The sequence below is a fragment of the Gavialis gangeticus genome, unplaced genomic scaffold, assembly GCF_001723915.1.
Source record: "Gavialis gangeticus isolate Ggan-Ray unplaced genomic scaffold, GavGan_comp1, whole genome shotgun sequence".
NCBI lineage: Eukaryota > Metazoa > Chordata > Crocodylia > Gavialidae > Gavialis > Gavialis gangeticus.
In genome coordinates this window covers 104,009,656-104,023,116 of record NW_017729024.1, presented here as the reverse complement: position 1 = coordinate 104,023,116, position 13,461 = coordinate 104,009,656, and the positions used below count along the sequence as shown (strand labels likewise).

At 40.6% G+C, this 13,461-nt stretch overlaps 1 protein-coding gene across 2 annotated transcripts in view; it reads right to left on the bottom strand.

Annotated features, from left to right (window-relative positions):
- The window catches only part of APBA1 (amyloid beta precursor protein binding family A member 1), a 71,753-nt gene that overhangs the window by 18,846 nt on the left and 39,446 nt on the right, over positions 1–13,461 (bottom strand). For both annotated transcript variants that reach the window (XM_019517477.1, XM_019517476.1), the window contains exons 4-5: positions 9,438–9,477; positions 5,734–5,879 (exon numbers count right to left, since the gene is read on the bottom strand). In XM_019517477.1, coding sequence (XP_019373022.1) covers positions 5,734–5,879; positions 9,438–9,477 — 186 coding nt within the window. The remainder of the gene's footprint in view (positions 1–5,733; positions 5,880–9,437; positions 9,478–13,461) is intronic.

Genomic DNA, 13,461 nt, shown 5'->3' with positions numbered 1-13,461 from the left:
ACAACCCCAGGTATACCTCTGCCAACCTTAAGATCATGAATTTGGGAACCAGATCCCCCATCACAAATTGGACAGGGATATTCCCATACTATTCTTGATATATCCAAATGTCTGCTCTGGCAGGGGAACATCCCCTCTACATCTCTTCTGGAAATAGTCTGCTATTGTAGAACTTTTAACTATAATAATCTGTATTTGGGCTATACCCAAAGGGACTTTCTATCTTGCTCATGAGAAGAGATCCTGTATTATAACACACAGTAATAGTCATAATTCTTGTCACATTATCATGCAAGCATTTATAAATGGCCTGCAAATATGACCAGGTTAACTAAAAAATCCAAGAAATCTGACGGCTTGCTCTTATGGCCCTTCTTACTGGATAAGTGCAATACTCACCATGCTGGCAGATTTCCATTTTAGTTCCAATTTCGCTAATTAGCAGTGTGTGCTTTGTATGTGGAACTATCATGTCTTTTTCTATACGATAATATAATACTAATAATTTGGTCCAGAGATATCTGGATCATAAATGCACTGAATATTTAATATTGGTCTGCACCAGTTAACTCTATATGTATTACTTTAAAATGCTTTGAAAGCAGCAGTTAATGTGTTACCTAAAACGTTGCTCTTTCTTTACCAACAAAATCAAACATTCATCACTTGCCATGATTAAAACATATGGTAAAGTCTGGCAACAGCAAACTACTACCATTAGACCTGACTCATGGTAAAATCTTTGCATTCATTTTTTTGTCACAGCAAATCAGAGATTTTATTACTGTTTTGACACATAATGAACATGGTTTTTTAAGTAATGCCTTGTCTCAACACCAAGTCTCGCAAAAGAAGTGTGCCAGTCACCAAGGAAAGGGGGAAAAAAGCTTGTTGGATGTGTGCAGCAATAGTCAGTTTAAAGGGGAGCTAAAATAACTTTTTACACAATTTGTTTGTGACACTGCTCTTGGCTTCACTGGACAGAGTGCCGGACCTTTTTTTTTATTTTACCTTTTTGGAATACCACTTTCCAATGTGTCACAAAACCCTAAATTAATTGTACATTTGTGTTTAAAAAATAACTGATGCTGCAGAGAAAATTAAGATGCATGCAGATGAAATCTGTAGCTGTCAAATGAAGTCAGTGAAAACGATATCAAAATGTCTTCTGTGCAAGAAAGAGAAGTCTGTATAATCTGTCAGATTATACAATTAATTCTCAATACATTAGTCAAGGGTCTCTCTTACATCTTTACATGGGTTTTGTTGTACTCATAATCTAAATTAGATATTTCTTTTTTAACAAATACACTGATGAAAGACAAATTCAGAGTATTCCAACTTTGTTTTAGCTATATATGATTTGTTTGTAGTTTCTAAAGAATGTCATCAAAAATGGTTTTTAAAAGAAACTTCATTTTGCAGCTAAAAAGATCATCTACAATTATGCTTTAATTTGCCTTATAACCAAGAATCCTGGTTTTCTTTGTTTAAAAATTGCAAATTATGACAAAAATAGCAAATTGTCTGATTAAAACCCCCAAAATTTGCGTTTTCCCATGGTTACAATGAAATGTGGATATATATAGGTATCTGTTGAACACAATGTTTTATTGACATATTTACAATTTTAAAGCAATTTGGAAGCCTACCAGTGCCTCAGTCATTATAATAACAAAATACTAAATACCTATACATTTTGGTGTTTGATTATAGGTTTTTTATCATGGAAAATCAGAGCTTCCCCTGACAGCTTTGCTCACCAGGACGCAAATCTAGCTGTGGCTGTCCCCCGCCCACTGCTTTGTGGTGCTCAGCAGGCTGATATGCTGGTGCCCTGCCCATGCCATTTCCCCTTACTCCCGACCCCAGCCCTGGTGGTGACCCTTGCTCCCGACCTGTACCCTTCACCCAGCCCTGCCGGAAGGGGCTCCCAGCTGCCAGGGCTAAGGGGCCAGGGACACAGGTCTGCAGCCCCCTGCCCCACACAGCAGCACCTAAACCCCAGATGCTGCCTGTGGGAGGTGGTGGCTGCTGTGACAGAGTGGAGCCCAGCTTTCCCTTTCCCATGGCACAGCTGGAGTGGAGTCCATGGCAGGAGGCGGGAGGCAGATGTGGGCTGGTTGCTCAGGACTTGGGTGGTGGAGCTGGCTCTCCACTGCTGTGCACACTCCCAGGGTGGGGGGCACATGCCCTCAGATTTGTGCACAGGGAGGGTGCAGAGATTAGAAAAGAGTGCCTTTAAACATCCCAGGTCACCCATTTAATACTCTCTCAAGCTTGCAGTGAGTGGAAATTATAGCCTTTAAAAGGCAAACCTTAAAAACCGGCCCCAATATAGATTTCAGAACTCTGAATAGCTTGCTAATAAGCATTTGCAAAATCCCACCTGTAGATTCAGAAATCTATGTAATGTCTATATGGCAAAAACACTACAGTGTCCTGCTGATACTATATTTGCTGCTGTTTCAGAAGCAAACAAATAATAATTCTTAGTCTCTTTATAATGCATTATCCTCTCAAATGGTGTGTCTACAGGTGCATTAGATCCAGGAGCAGGTTACTCATGAGTACACTACTCATAAGTAAATGCTCCTGGGCAGGTGTCTACACATGCAGAGAAGCGGGAACAGATTTGCTCTTAATGGCAGCAAACTGCTTCCTCTTCCTAGAGCCCTGCAGTGGGCCCCTGCCACCACCACGGAGAACTCTAGGATCGTGCCCATGGCCTGGCAGGGAGCATGGGGTCAGGAGGCACTTGTCTTCTGGCAGGGGCTGGGACACTGCTCCCTGTCCCCCAGGGGCTGCCTGCTGTTGGGGCGGGGACAATGTCTCCCTGCCCCAGCAGCAGGAAGCTCCTGGCCTTGGCTCCCCGACTGGACAGAAGACTTGGAGAGAGCTGCAAGGGAGGGGCAGGTCCCAGCTCCCTGCCCCAATCTGCTGGTGGGGCAGCTAGCAGCGAGCCCCCAGCTGCGCATGGATTCCCTGCCCAGTTGAGGCACAGGGCTGGGACCTGCCCCTAACTGGGACAGATCCCAGCCCCCACCCAGAATTTCAGGAAGGGGGCTGGAAAGCCTATTCTCTGCTCAGCTCTGTGATTGAAGAACAGGTGATGGTGGAGCTGGGTAGGGAACAGGCCAGCCCCGCCAGTCTCCCCAGTCCCTGCCAGCAAGGAGCTCCCAGGACTGGCTCTGTGATTGTGGGGCCAGTGCTGGGAGACCCTTATCTCCTAGGGCTGGCTCCATGGTTGTGGGGCTGGCACTGGGAGATAAGAGTCACCCAGCTTCCTGTTCCCTGATTGCAATGGCAAAGTGGGGGCCTTGGAGCTCCCTGCTGCCAGGGTAAGAGGACACAGTCCCCACCCAGGCTCCAGTGACAGAGCCCGACCCAGCAGCAGGGAGCTCCTGGGGGCACGGAGCTATCTCCTGTCCCCTTGTGACTGGCTGACTGGGAGCAGATTTGCTCCCGGTCAGGCATCTACGTGAGAGCTACCGCACAGTATCTAATTGCAAGTAAATTTGCTACTTGCATTTGCAGGTAGCAAATTTACTTGCAATTAGCGAAGTTTACTACATAGTAAGCACATGCATATGTAGACACGCATGCTTACTGCGCAGTAAAGCATCTTGTGTAGATGTATCCAGAGTGTTGTACAAACTAATGGACACTGAAATATATCCTTGTGTAGAGCCACTGAAATACTGTTTAAACTGTATTTTGAGAGCTTTCTGGTGCCTTGGCTTTGTATTCAGTGATTAATTTCATCCTAAGGATTAAACTAATTCATTTTCACTGGAAGTGGTCTCTCCAGTCTACAGAAAAGCTACACTAATAGTATGACAAGGAGAGGCTTGCTCTACAGCAGCCCATGTACCAACTACTTATTGAAGCATTATAATACGCTCACTGGTCTTACCAAGGTCCTCCATGTGGTATTTGTCCTATGAATAGATTTTGTTTTCCAAACATTTCACCCAGCACTCATTAATAGCACCCATTAACAGTACACCTACTTTACAAATAATTTGTATTAAGAATCTTCCTTGGTCGACTAAATCTTTGAATGGTTACAATGTAATTGCTTTTCTTAACAAAAACAGATATTTTTCAGTATCATTAAAAGTATTATATGGATCCATTTTTCCTTTTGAAAGACTAGTTGCACAAGGGTGAAGGGAAAAGAGCTGTTAAGTGGAAACAGCAATAGATTCTTCAGGTTACCAGTGTATAGATGAATGTCTTCAAAGTAATGCACTTTTATAACATGGCTCAATACAGTGGCAAAAAGGGCCCAAGAAAAAATATTTCTATGTATAACACAAAGGTACGCGAGTAAAGCAAAAATAAGGGGAAAAGATCTACAACGTGGACAAGCTGAGCAATTGTGTACTGAGAAGCTTTCTCTTAATTACCAGAAAACTTTACCAAGGACTATTGGAAAGAAAAGGAACATTTTCAGGAAGCACGTAAAATTAGCTACTGACTTCAATGGAAGACATATGCACTTTTAAGAAAAAATCAGGCCATTTATTTTTATATTCTTAAATTCAGGTACCCAAATAAAAAAAAGAGAGAAAGGATGCTCTATTAATTCACAACCTTTGCTAGCCATTTTTAAAACGAAAACATTTCAATAGATTCTGGATGTATGGTTTAAAAAGGATGTTCACAACTTGTGTGTCCCTACTGGGTGTCTAACTGAATGTAGGTGCCTAAGTACAATTTTTTTCCGCCCTATTTGAGTCATGGAAAAACTATTACTATAAAAGGAGGGTGGGTCTTTCTTCTCCTTGCTGCTTTTATGGAGCTAAATCTTAGGGGTAAGATGGCAGTATGTTACAAAATCTGATACATTAATAAATGTTCATGGACTTGAACAGGGTGGAATAGTCGTATGTAGGCACCTAAGTCCACCTACACCCCTCTCAGATGTTACACTTATGATATGATTAATTTGTTAATCACACCAGAGATAGTAATTCTACCACACATTCAAACAATTAATGGTATGACAAAAGAAGAGACCAGCCAAAAATGTTCTGCATTATATACGATTTCAGCTGATGGGCTCCCCTGGCATTTGGCAGGCTGAATGATACCATGAGAAGCCTGGCATCAGAACCAATCCCCAGGCTTTCCATGGTGCCCTATGAACACCTGAACTGGCTGGACTCCCCACTCACATGTTGTGTGATTGGGATCTGACAAGTTTTATCCCAGATCCTTGAAATTGCATCTCTTGCCGTGCATGTGCACACGATACTTGTGTGTCATGACAGGATGCATGACTTTTGGGATCTGGGATAAAATGTCTTATATGCTGATCCTGCAATTAGGTAACAGTAACCTCCATGAGAGGTGGCTAGCAAAAGCATGCAAGTATTAATGGAATACAATTTTCACTGAACACCCAATTTGTAAAAGAAGTATATGGGTTATTAGTCTCCCCTAAACCTATTATACATGATACGTATATTGTGAAAATAACTTAGACCACTGCTAGTATAGACTTTATCATCCTGTACAAACTCATTTATCCTTTCTTTCTCAACCCACCCCAAGATCAGTATTAAACACGTGGTAATAACATCTTTCAGAATGAGAAGTTAGATACCTAAACTTTGAAACAGTGCATTATCCAGTATTAGAAAACTAGCATGGTGTAAGCATGTGGCATACACATCTGCAGTTTAAACCCCCCCCAAGCATGTCATACAAACCGTGGGACCTCACCTTGATTCTGCTGACAGCTTCCTGTGCCTGCATCATTCGCACATTTTTAGAGGGAGTTTTGTCAGACAGAAGCTGAGTGGAGCCAAGGTAATTGGCAGCAAAAATGATTCCATCAATTAAGTCTTCAGGATCACAGGGTCCAGGTACTATAATTCAGAAAACAAAGTTGCTGAGCAAAATTATGTATTATTCCATGGAAAGAAACAGCAATGGTACTACTTGAACCTGCACCTGATGGCTATAAAAGCTGCCCTGTGCTACTTGACAGCGGGACATCTAACACTCTCAGTCAAGACAAACAATACACTGAGCAACATGCTCTCAGCATCTCTACAGTGGAAACTGCAACTGCTAATCCAATCTGGCTGGCAGAAGTTTTTTCTTCTCTAAGGCAAGTTTCACTCCAGAGCAAAATAGCCTCTGTTTCTATGCAAGTACACAGACATCAAAAGTGTTTAACTTGTTTCTTCCCACTTCCAATACTTATGTTTTGACTAATGCAAACACATCATCAGTAAGATAGAAATAAAAAGAGGGCTAATGTGTAATTTAGAGACAACTACCAGCAACTTGCCCATTCAACACTGGTGATAAAGAGAACAACAAGGCAGTGGAATCTCCTGAGAGCATTCTACAAGTCTGAGATTGGTTTGAGAGATGAGTTAAAAAACTGCCATGTCATATTAGGGGGTCCATACTTGTTGCCATACCTCTTTATAACAGTCATACAGGGGTCTGGATTAGAGAATAATTTTTAATATAGATAAAGAAACTGGCCTTGATATATGAACTGATGTTAAATGTAAGGGATTTTTAATTGAATGGAGGTAAAGAAGTATCAAACGACTGGCTCAACTCTCGCAAGCTGCTGACTGACGTTAATTCCTACTACATCGGACTTGATGATCTGCTCAGGTCCCTTCTGACCCTACTAACTATGAAACTCTAGGCTCAGTTCCTGTAATAGTTTGATGGGCTAAAGATTTTCAGGCTAATTACTTAAAAATGAAGTGGTCCTCTCCATCTTAAAGATTTAATCTATGACAGATTGGATTTCTCTCTTTAAATCTTAAACTTCTCATGATCTTGTACACTGTGGTTGCATCTACATGTGCATATTCATGTGCTGAAAAAAACTTTGGTGTTTATTATTACTTCCAGGTGCACATTTACATGTGTGCCTGGGATCGCAGCACATTGAGCCAAATCAGAGCAGGCCCAGCCGGCAGGCAGTCTGGCGGGGGGGTCAGCCTGCCTGCCCGGGGCTGCTCTCATCTGCTCCACAGGCTGCGGAGGGGCTGGCTGGGGCACAAGAATGCCATAGCGTGGGGTCTAGTTGGCAGGCAGCTCCCACACTGTAGCACCCTTGCATCCCAGCCAGCTGGGCAGCATCTCCACATGTGTGGAGTTTTTAACAATGACTGTGCTGTAAATATAAGTACTGTCCTGCTGCAGAGTAAATTAGTTTACTTCAGCCTATTAGGGACGCACATGTAGACACGTGGTGTTTACTGCACAACTAATTAGTCTACTGAACAGTAAACATCTCATGTTGACGTGCTCTGCTTCATGCCACAGGCTGCTTATTGGTGTGCAGATTAAAAAAACTGGGTTCAGGAAAAATTTAAATGTACACAGTATTTACATTAGTGATATTTTTTGTTAAAAAAGTCAATATAGCATTGTCGTGAAATTTAAAAAGATACTATGTTTTATTTTTGTCAGGTATATAAAAAGCCCCACAAACTGTTAGCTTGTGGTGAATAAATGTATTCTGTGAAACAATTTTAATTGACTTGGGAACTATCTAAAGAAATTTAAAAGGCAATGAGATCTATCCTTTGAGTATAACTCAAAAGTGGCTCAACCAGTTTTGATTAATGCTCCAATAATAAATTTACAGTCATTTAGAGCACTGAAAGTTTCAGCCCTCCAAAAATGTTAAGTTGTGATCAAGCAAAAGAAGTAAAGTTGGGTAAGGGAGCTAATCCTTAAGTCATACTTGTGTTATACCCAAAGGTCCTGGCAATGCTATTAATGCTATAATTAAGCAGCTTTTTTTGCCAGGTTTTTCTTAAAGATAAAGGTCTACATTTTCAGAAGTAACTAGTGATTTAGGACAGCTGATTTTTAGATGCCCTATTTTGAAACTGCTTTTCAGAAGTGCAGCTCAGTACTTAGATTAGTCATTTAAAAAAATGAGGGGTCCTCTTTTCCACTTTTTAAAATAAGGACTTTATTATATTTGGAGATTCTACAATTTTGTACACTGTAACCAAAACCTTGAAAACACACATTATTACAAGTGCCACTATTTGTTATATGATATTTCAAGTAGTACAACCAGGAAATATATTCACAAGGGGAAAGGAACATCTCCTATTTGTCCATTATGTGCACACAAATTCAGAACAGAGAAATTGTCTTCACAAAAATCACCTTATGTGCCAAATTTGATATAAGCAAGCTAAAATAGTGCCTTTTCCCTGTTGGATGAGAATATATTATAGGCATTGGAGATATCCATCCAGTGAAAAGAAACAGAGTTCATTGTAGCAACCACCTTACGGCTAGCACCTGGGATAGCTCTCCTGAAAACAAAACTGGAAATTTAAAAAATGTCCCTGACCTAAGTTTTGTCCATCAGTCAGAGGATCAGAAGTGGTTCATAAATCTGAGGTTAGATCTTTCTATGGTAAAGATAGTTCCAAAGGCTTCAATGGACCTATGACAATTTAATCCAGCTAAGAATCAAGTTCCAGTTTTAAGAAGATGTTTTGTGCACCTTAAAGACTGAATCAGTCACGTTTTACAGCATTTAAGACTGACTGTGTACCCTTCCAAATACAGCACACAGGAAACAATTCAAGGACTACCAGGGTGTTCAATTCAGGAAGCCCTGTTGCTGGCTCCAACTTTTGCCATTCTATATACCAAAAGGGAGAAATTCAAAAGCTTGAAGATCTGAATAGCACAATTCATGTAGAGGTTTCTGTTTCTTCCATGCTTCCATTACTTCATTATTTATGTTTTAATACATGCAGTTGAATAATTATGTGTACACGCAGAACACGCAGGCACTCATTAACTCTCGTGGTGGATGAACATTCTTTTTGATTTTAATTTTAATTTTGCAAGAATGTGGCACTGGTGAAAGATACCATGTTGACAGCTCTAAAACAAACAGCCCTCTATCCAGGGGACATCCACAGGCAATAGTAATACCACCTACTACTCCTCAGGCTCAGCATTAGTAAAGATTCAGCTTTGCAGGACGGATAAATTATTTTTATTATTATTTTAAGGCCCAAAGGGATCATTATGATCATCTTATCCGACCTTGATTAGATGGTACTTCAGTATTTCCATGCGCAACCACATCTGCTTTGAATTCCAAAAAAGGACTAAGGTTTATTTTATATTCCTGTGGTCTTTTAGGTAATATTCATATCCATTCACTAGGAACTAGTTTGGGACCACCAATGAAAACTTACAAGATGAAGGGAATTAAATTTTTCTAAACCTGTAAAATATAATTCTGGGCCTTGGTTTAAATCCAAGACGTATTCTACTTCCTCTCAACCAGTTCATCCAACCTTTGTTAATGTTTACCTTTGAAAATAGATTTTTCAAAATTATTTAATCGTGGAGTAAAATGCTATTATTAACAGTTTTATACTTTTAAACATGTTTTTGCAGCTTACCTTCAACATAAGTTGGGAATGAAGCCAAGCTTTTTCTTGACTGTAATTAAGACAAACAGGATTTCAAACAAAACAAAGCATGCTCAAATATGCATTAAAATCCTTCCATGCAAAAAAAAAAAAAAAATCAAATCACAGTGACAGTTATTAACCAAGGACAACTGACGGTTTGTTAGGAAAAAATTAAAGTGTTTAAATTCATAATGTCAGCAATTATTAGAGGGTTATTATCCTGAAGTGTTGTGGATTCCGTTAGCAGTTCCATTAATTAGGTAATCTTACACTTAGTTTCTAGTCAGTCACTGGTATTAGATAGCTGCTTTATTGAGTACCCTGAAGTGCTGTAATCTATATATAGCACAAACAAGAAAGAGGCAAATAAAATCACATTCCAAAGAACTTCTGAGTAATAATAATAATAAAAAAGAAATCTAGGAAAATTTAAACAGCCTTGCAATAATTCTAGACAAAAAAAGTATACACAGACCCAATCAGTAAACAGATTAAATATAATTTGTTAATTAGGAGCTGAGTTAAGCCAGTTTAAGTATACTTAGTGTTTTTTTTAACAATCTAAGCATTAATCTCTATGTTCTGGAGTAATGTCCTTTAATAGGGCCTGTAAAATGATGACAGATATACTATACTTAACACAAAACCACAAAGAAGTATATTGAACATTGATAGTTGTTAGTATTAGATATATCCTTTGTTTGTTTGTGTTGGGTGGGGAGTCTGATGGGTCTCAAATTAAAGTAATGGATTAGAGTGGCACGGGACCAAAGTAAATAAATAGGTATATCTGAAATTTGGTAGAAAGTCATTGGAAGTTATACAGGTAGAATCTCTGATTTCAGGGTACTTACCATTTAGTTACACTCAGAAATAAACTTGTATGAGAGAATATGTTAAAAGCACCCCATGCATCAAAATACATAGGATAATGCACTGCACTGCAGCAAGATTAATACGGTGTATTATGACATGTGCTGCTGTTATACATTAGTGACAAAAGGAAGTCAAAGTTTATTGAGGTGTTGATTTGCCTAGCTCTGATTCTACAGCAGAGTAGATAAAAACTAATTCCACTGACTTCTCAGTGTGGTTATACTGATATAAAACTGGTGTGAAATTAGGATAATACCCAGTATCTCAGATTAGGTACTAGTAATTCTGTACATTAATATATATAGTACATCTAGCATTACACATATTTGTAAAAAGAAAAAGAAAAAGAAAAGAGGGCGATCTACTTAGGCATACAATCTTAAGTGGCAAGGAGATGTACTAGGGAGCCTCTTCCATCTCCTACTACAAGGGTACTATGAAAAGGTCACATCATTCCACTTTTTACAACTGGCTTCCTATAAAAAACCAACTGCTGGTGGTAGAAAAAAGGTTCATTAAGCAGATAGCCCAGTCAGGATATCAGGGCATCCTTGTAATACTTGGCTTTCTGCACAAAAATGACTAAATTGTATTTTAAATATAGGAAACCCCTCTACCAGGGATAATGCCGATGGAAGAGAAAGTTGTCACTGAATAGCTGCTCCTGCTGTCAAGTCATTTAAGAGGAATTAAGTGTTGAGCAAATGATGAGATATTTGTCACTAAATCAGAGGAAGCTCCTTCTATGACCCTCCTGTCTATTGCAATGACTTAATTTTTATTACATTCAACAACCAATACAGATTCTGATTATTTTGTTCAACAGCCATCAGCACAGCATAGCAAGTGGCTTTGATTGGCTGCATTCTGACAAGCATAGCAAACTGACCAATTCAAGGCTTCAGATGAAATGGAGACAAGCTTATCTGTACAAATGCATTTTTCAAAAAAAGTGTACAGTTCTTTAAGTGATCTGACTATGGTGGCACAGGTGCTGAGGCGCACAGTTGACAGACGTTGCAAGTTTGAGGCCACAGCAGAAGCTCTCACAGTGCAGCCTGTCGGATTCCAACGAATCTGCAAATTCTGCTAAATATTTTGTCACAAGGACATGAAAAAGGAAGGTGAACTGGCTTATGGCCTGACTGGAGCTGTTTTTTTAACAAATGATGATGTGTCAGCTCTTCAGCAACCTGACTGCCTGGTTAAAACTTCCTTTTCAAATAAACTTGAGTAAACTAAAGGTGAGATCACACATTAGACTTAGCAGGTGCTAACTGTAACAAATGCTAATCAGTGTTAAGGTTAACTCTTGCTAGTGATCAGTTATGTGCTAAGGGTTAATACCCTCTCTAATGTGCACTGCTCAGACTTGTTGCTGGTGAGCAGGGCATGGCTAGAGCTGCAATTCTGCTCTGTCCCTGCCCCATTTGGTGGCTTTCTAGCTGCACTATAGGTCAGGATGGGAAGGAAGAGGGGTCTCCTGAACTGCTTGGATTGCCTCCCACCCCGCAACTGCTTTCTCTGTTCCCATCAGCTCCCCAATCATGCCTCTGACCCCAATTGGCCCCTCCACCCTGAATCACTTACCTTATCCCCCAAATAGCCCCTCCACACTAGATCACCCCCTTGCCACCCTGATCAACCTGAGAGCTCCTCGGCTTCCTGCAGGCTACACTGTCCCAGCACACCCAACTCCAGCCCCTGCTGGGCCCCACAGCTGCGTGGTAGCTCCTCATCCCTCCACCTGCTTTTAACTGTATGGCCTCATGGGGCCTAGATCATGCATGTGGGGGTAGTGGGCTGCAGGGAGCCTAAGAGCAGGCAGGGGAGGGAACCCCTGCCCACTGCTGGTGTTCTTGGGCTGCTCAAGGCAGTGATCTGGGGGTGGAAGGGCAGCAGAGGGACAATTCAGGGAGTGACCATGGGAGTGGAACAGGTGATCTGGGCAGCAGTGGGGATCAGAGTGGCAATCAGGAGAGCTGGGCAGCTGGGTGGGGAATGGAATGGCAGGGCAGTAATCCACATGCTGGAAGGAGGGGCTATTCAGGGGAAGAAGGGGGTGGCAGTCCAGCAGTTCCCTACCCACCTGCTTTCCCCTTACCCTGCCCCACTCCTCTCCTCCACCCTCCCTCCCCTTTCACTTGCTGCCTGGCTGTCCCCAGCTGTCATTCCAGGGTTATAGAGTCCTAGATTATAGCTAGTCCACCTAGGATCAGTGCCTCTGGGATACTGGAGGACTGCAATTTATATTTTATCTCAGGTGAACAGCCAGAAGTTAACTTAACTCTAGCTAGGTAGTACAGTTCAAAAACAATCCTTGCCAGAAGTGGTATAATTTTAAGATGCCTACAAGGGCACTTAGCACTTGTAAATAAGCCTTTAATATGCAATCATTCAAGTTTTAAGTGCTCTTCACAGGGTCTAATTGTAACATGTCATTTACCATAAAATTAAATTTTCTTAAAAACTGCAACCAAGCTAAAATAAAGAAACAAAAAATATATCAGTGACTCTTTTGGCATCAGAAATGACATAAGGTATCATCTCATGGCACAGCAAAGTAGAAATATTTACCTTTAAATCTTGGTATTCAAAATTTCATTAGAAAACTAGGCAGTAATTGCTGAATTCATCTGTCAGTCTGTTCAACTGATCCTTGGGATTTTGTAAGGTGTACAGGAGCAGCTTACATGTAAGAGGCTTATTATTATTTTTGTAAGGACAGGATAGAGAGAGGTAAGGCTGCTTATTAAAAAGTTTAAAATTAAGCCTGATAAATCAGCCCTGCAATACATCCTGATGTAAAGTCTGTTTTACAACCTCTAATACTACATATAGTAAAATACTGAAGACTAATATAGGTAACATTTTATCTGATACCTTGACTAAAATTAATAATACCTAATAGCTTAGCAGTAGAGGTGCACCAATATATTGGTCCATATTGGATTGGCACTGATAAAAGGAAATTGACATTATTGGCAATCTGCTTTTTTGGCCAGTGTAGCTAATAATATCACTGATAAATGCCATGTGGATGCATGCAGCTCCAACATGCATGTGGCCAGGAATACAGCCCAGCAGTGTGAAGCATAGCATCTGGCCAGTAAGTTGGGGGGGGGGGAGGCATGTG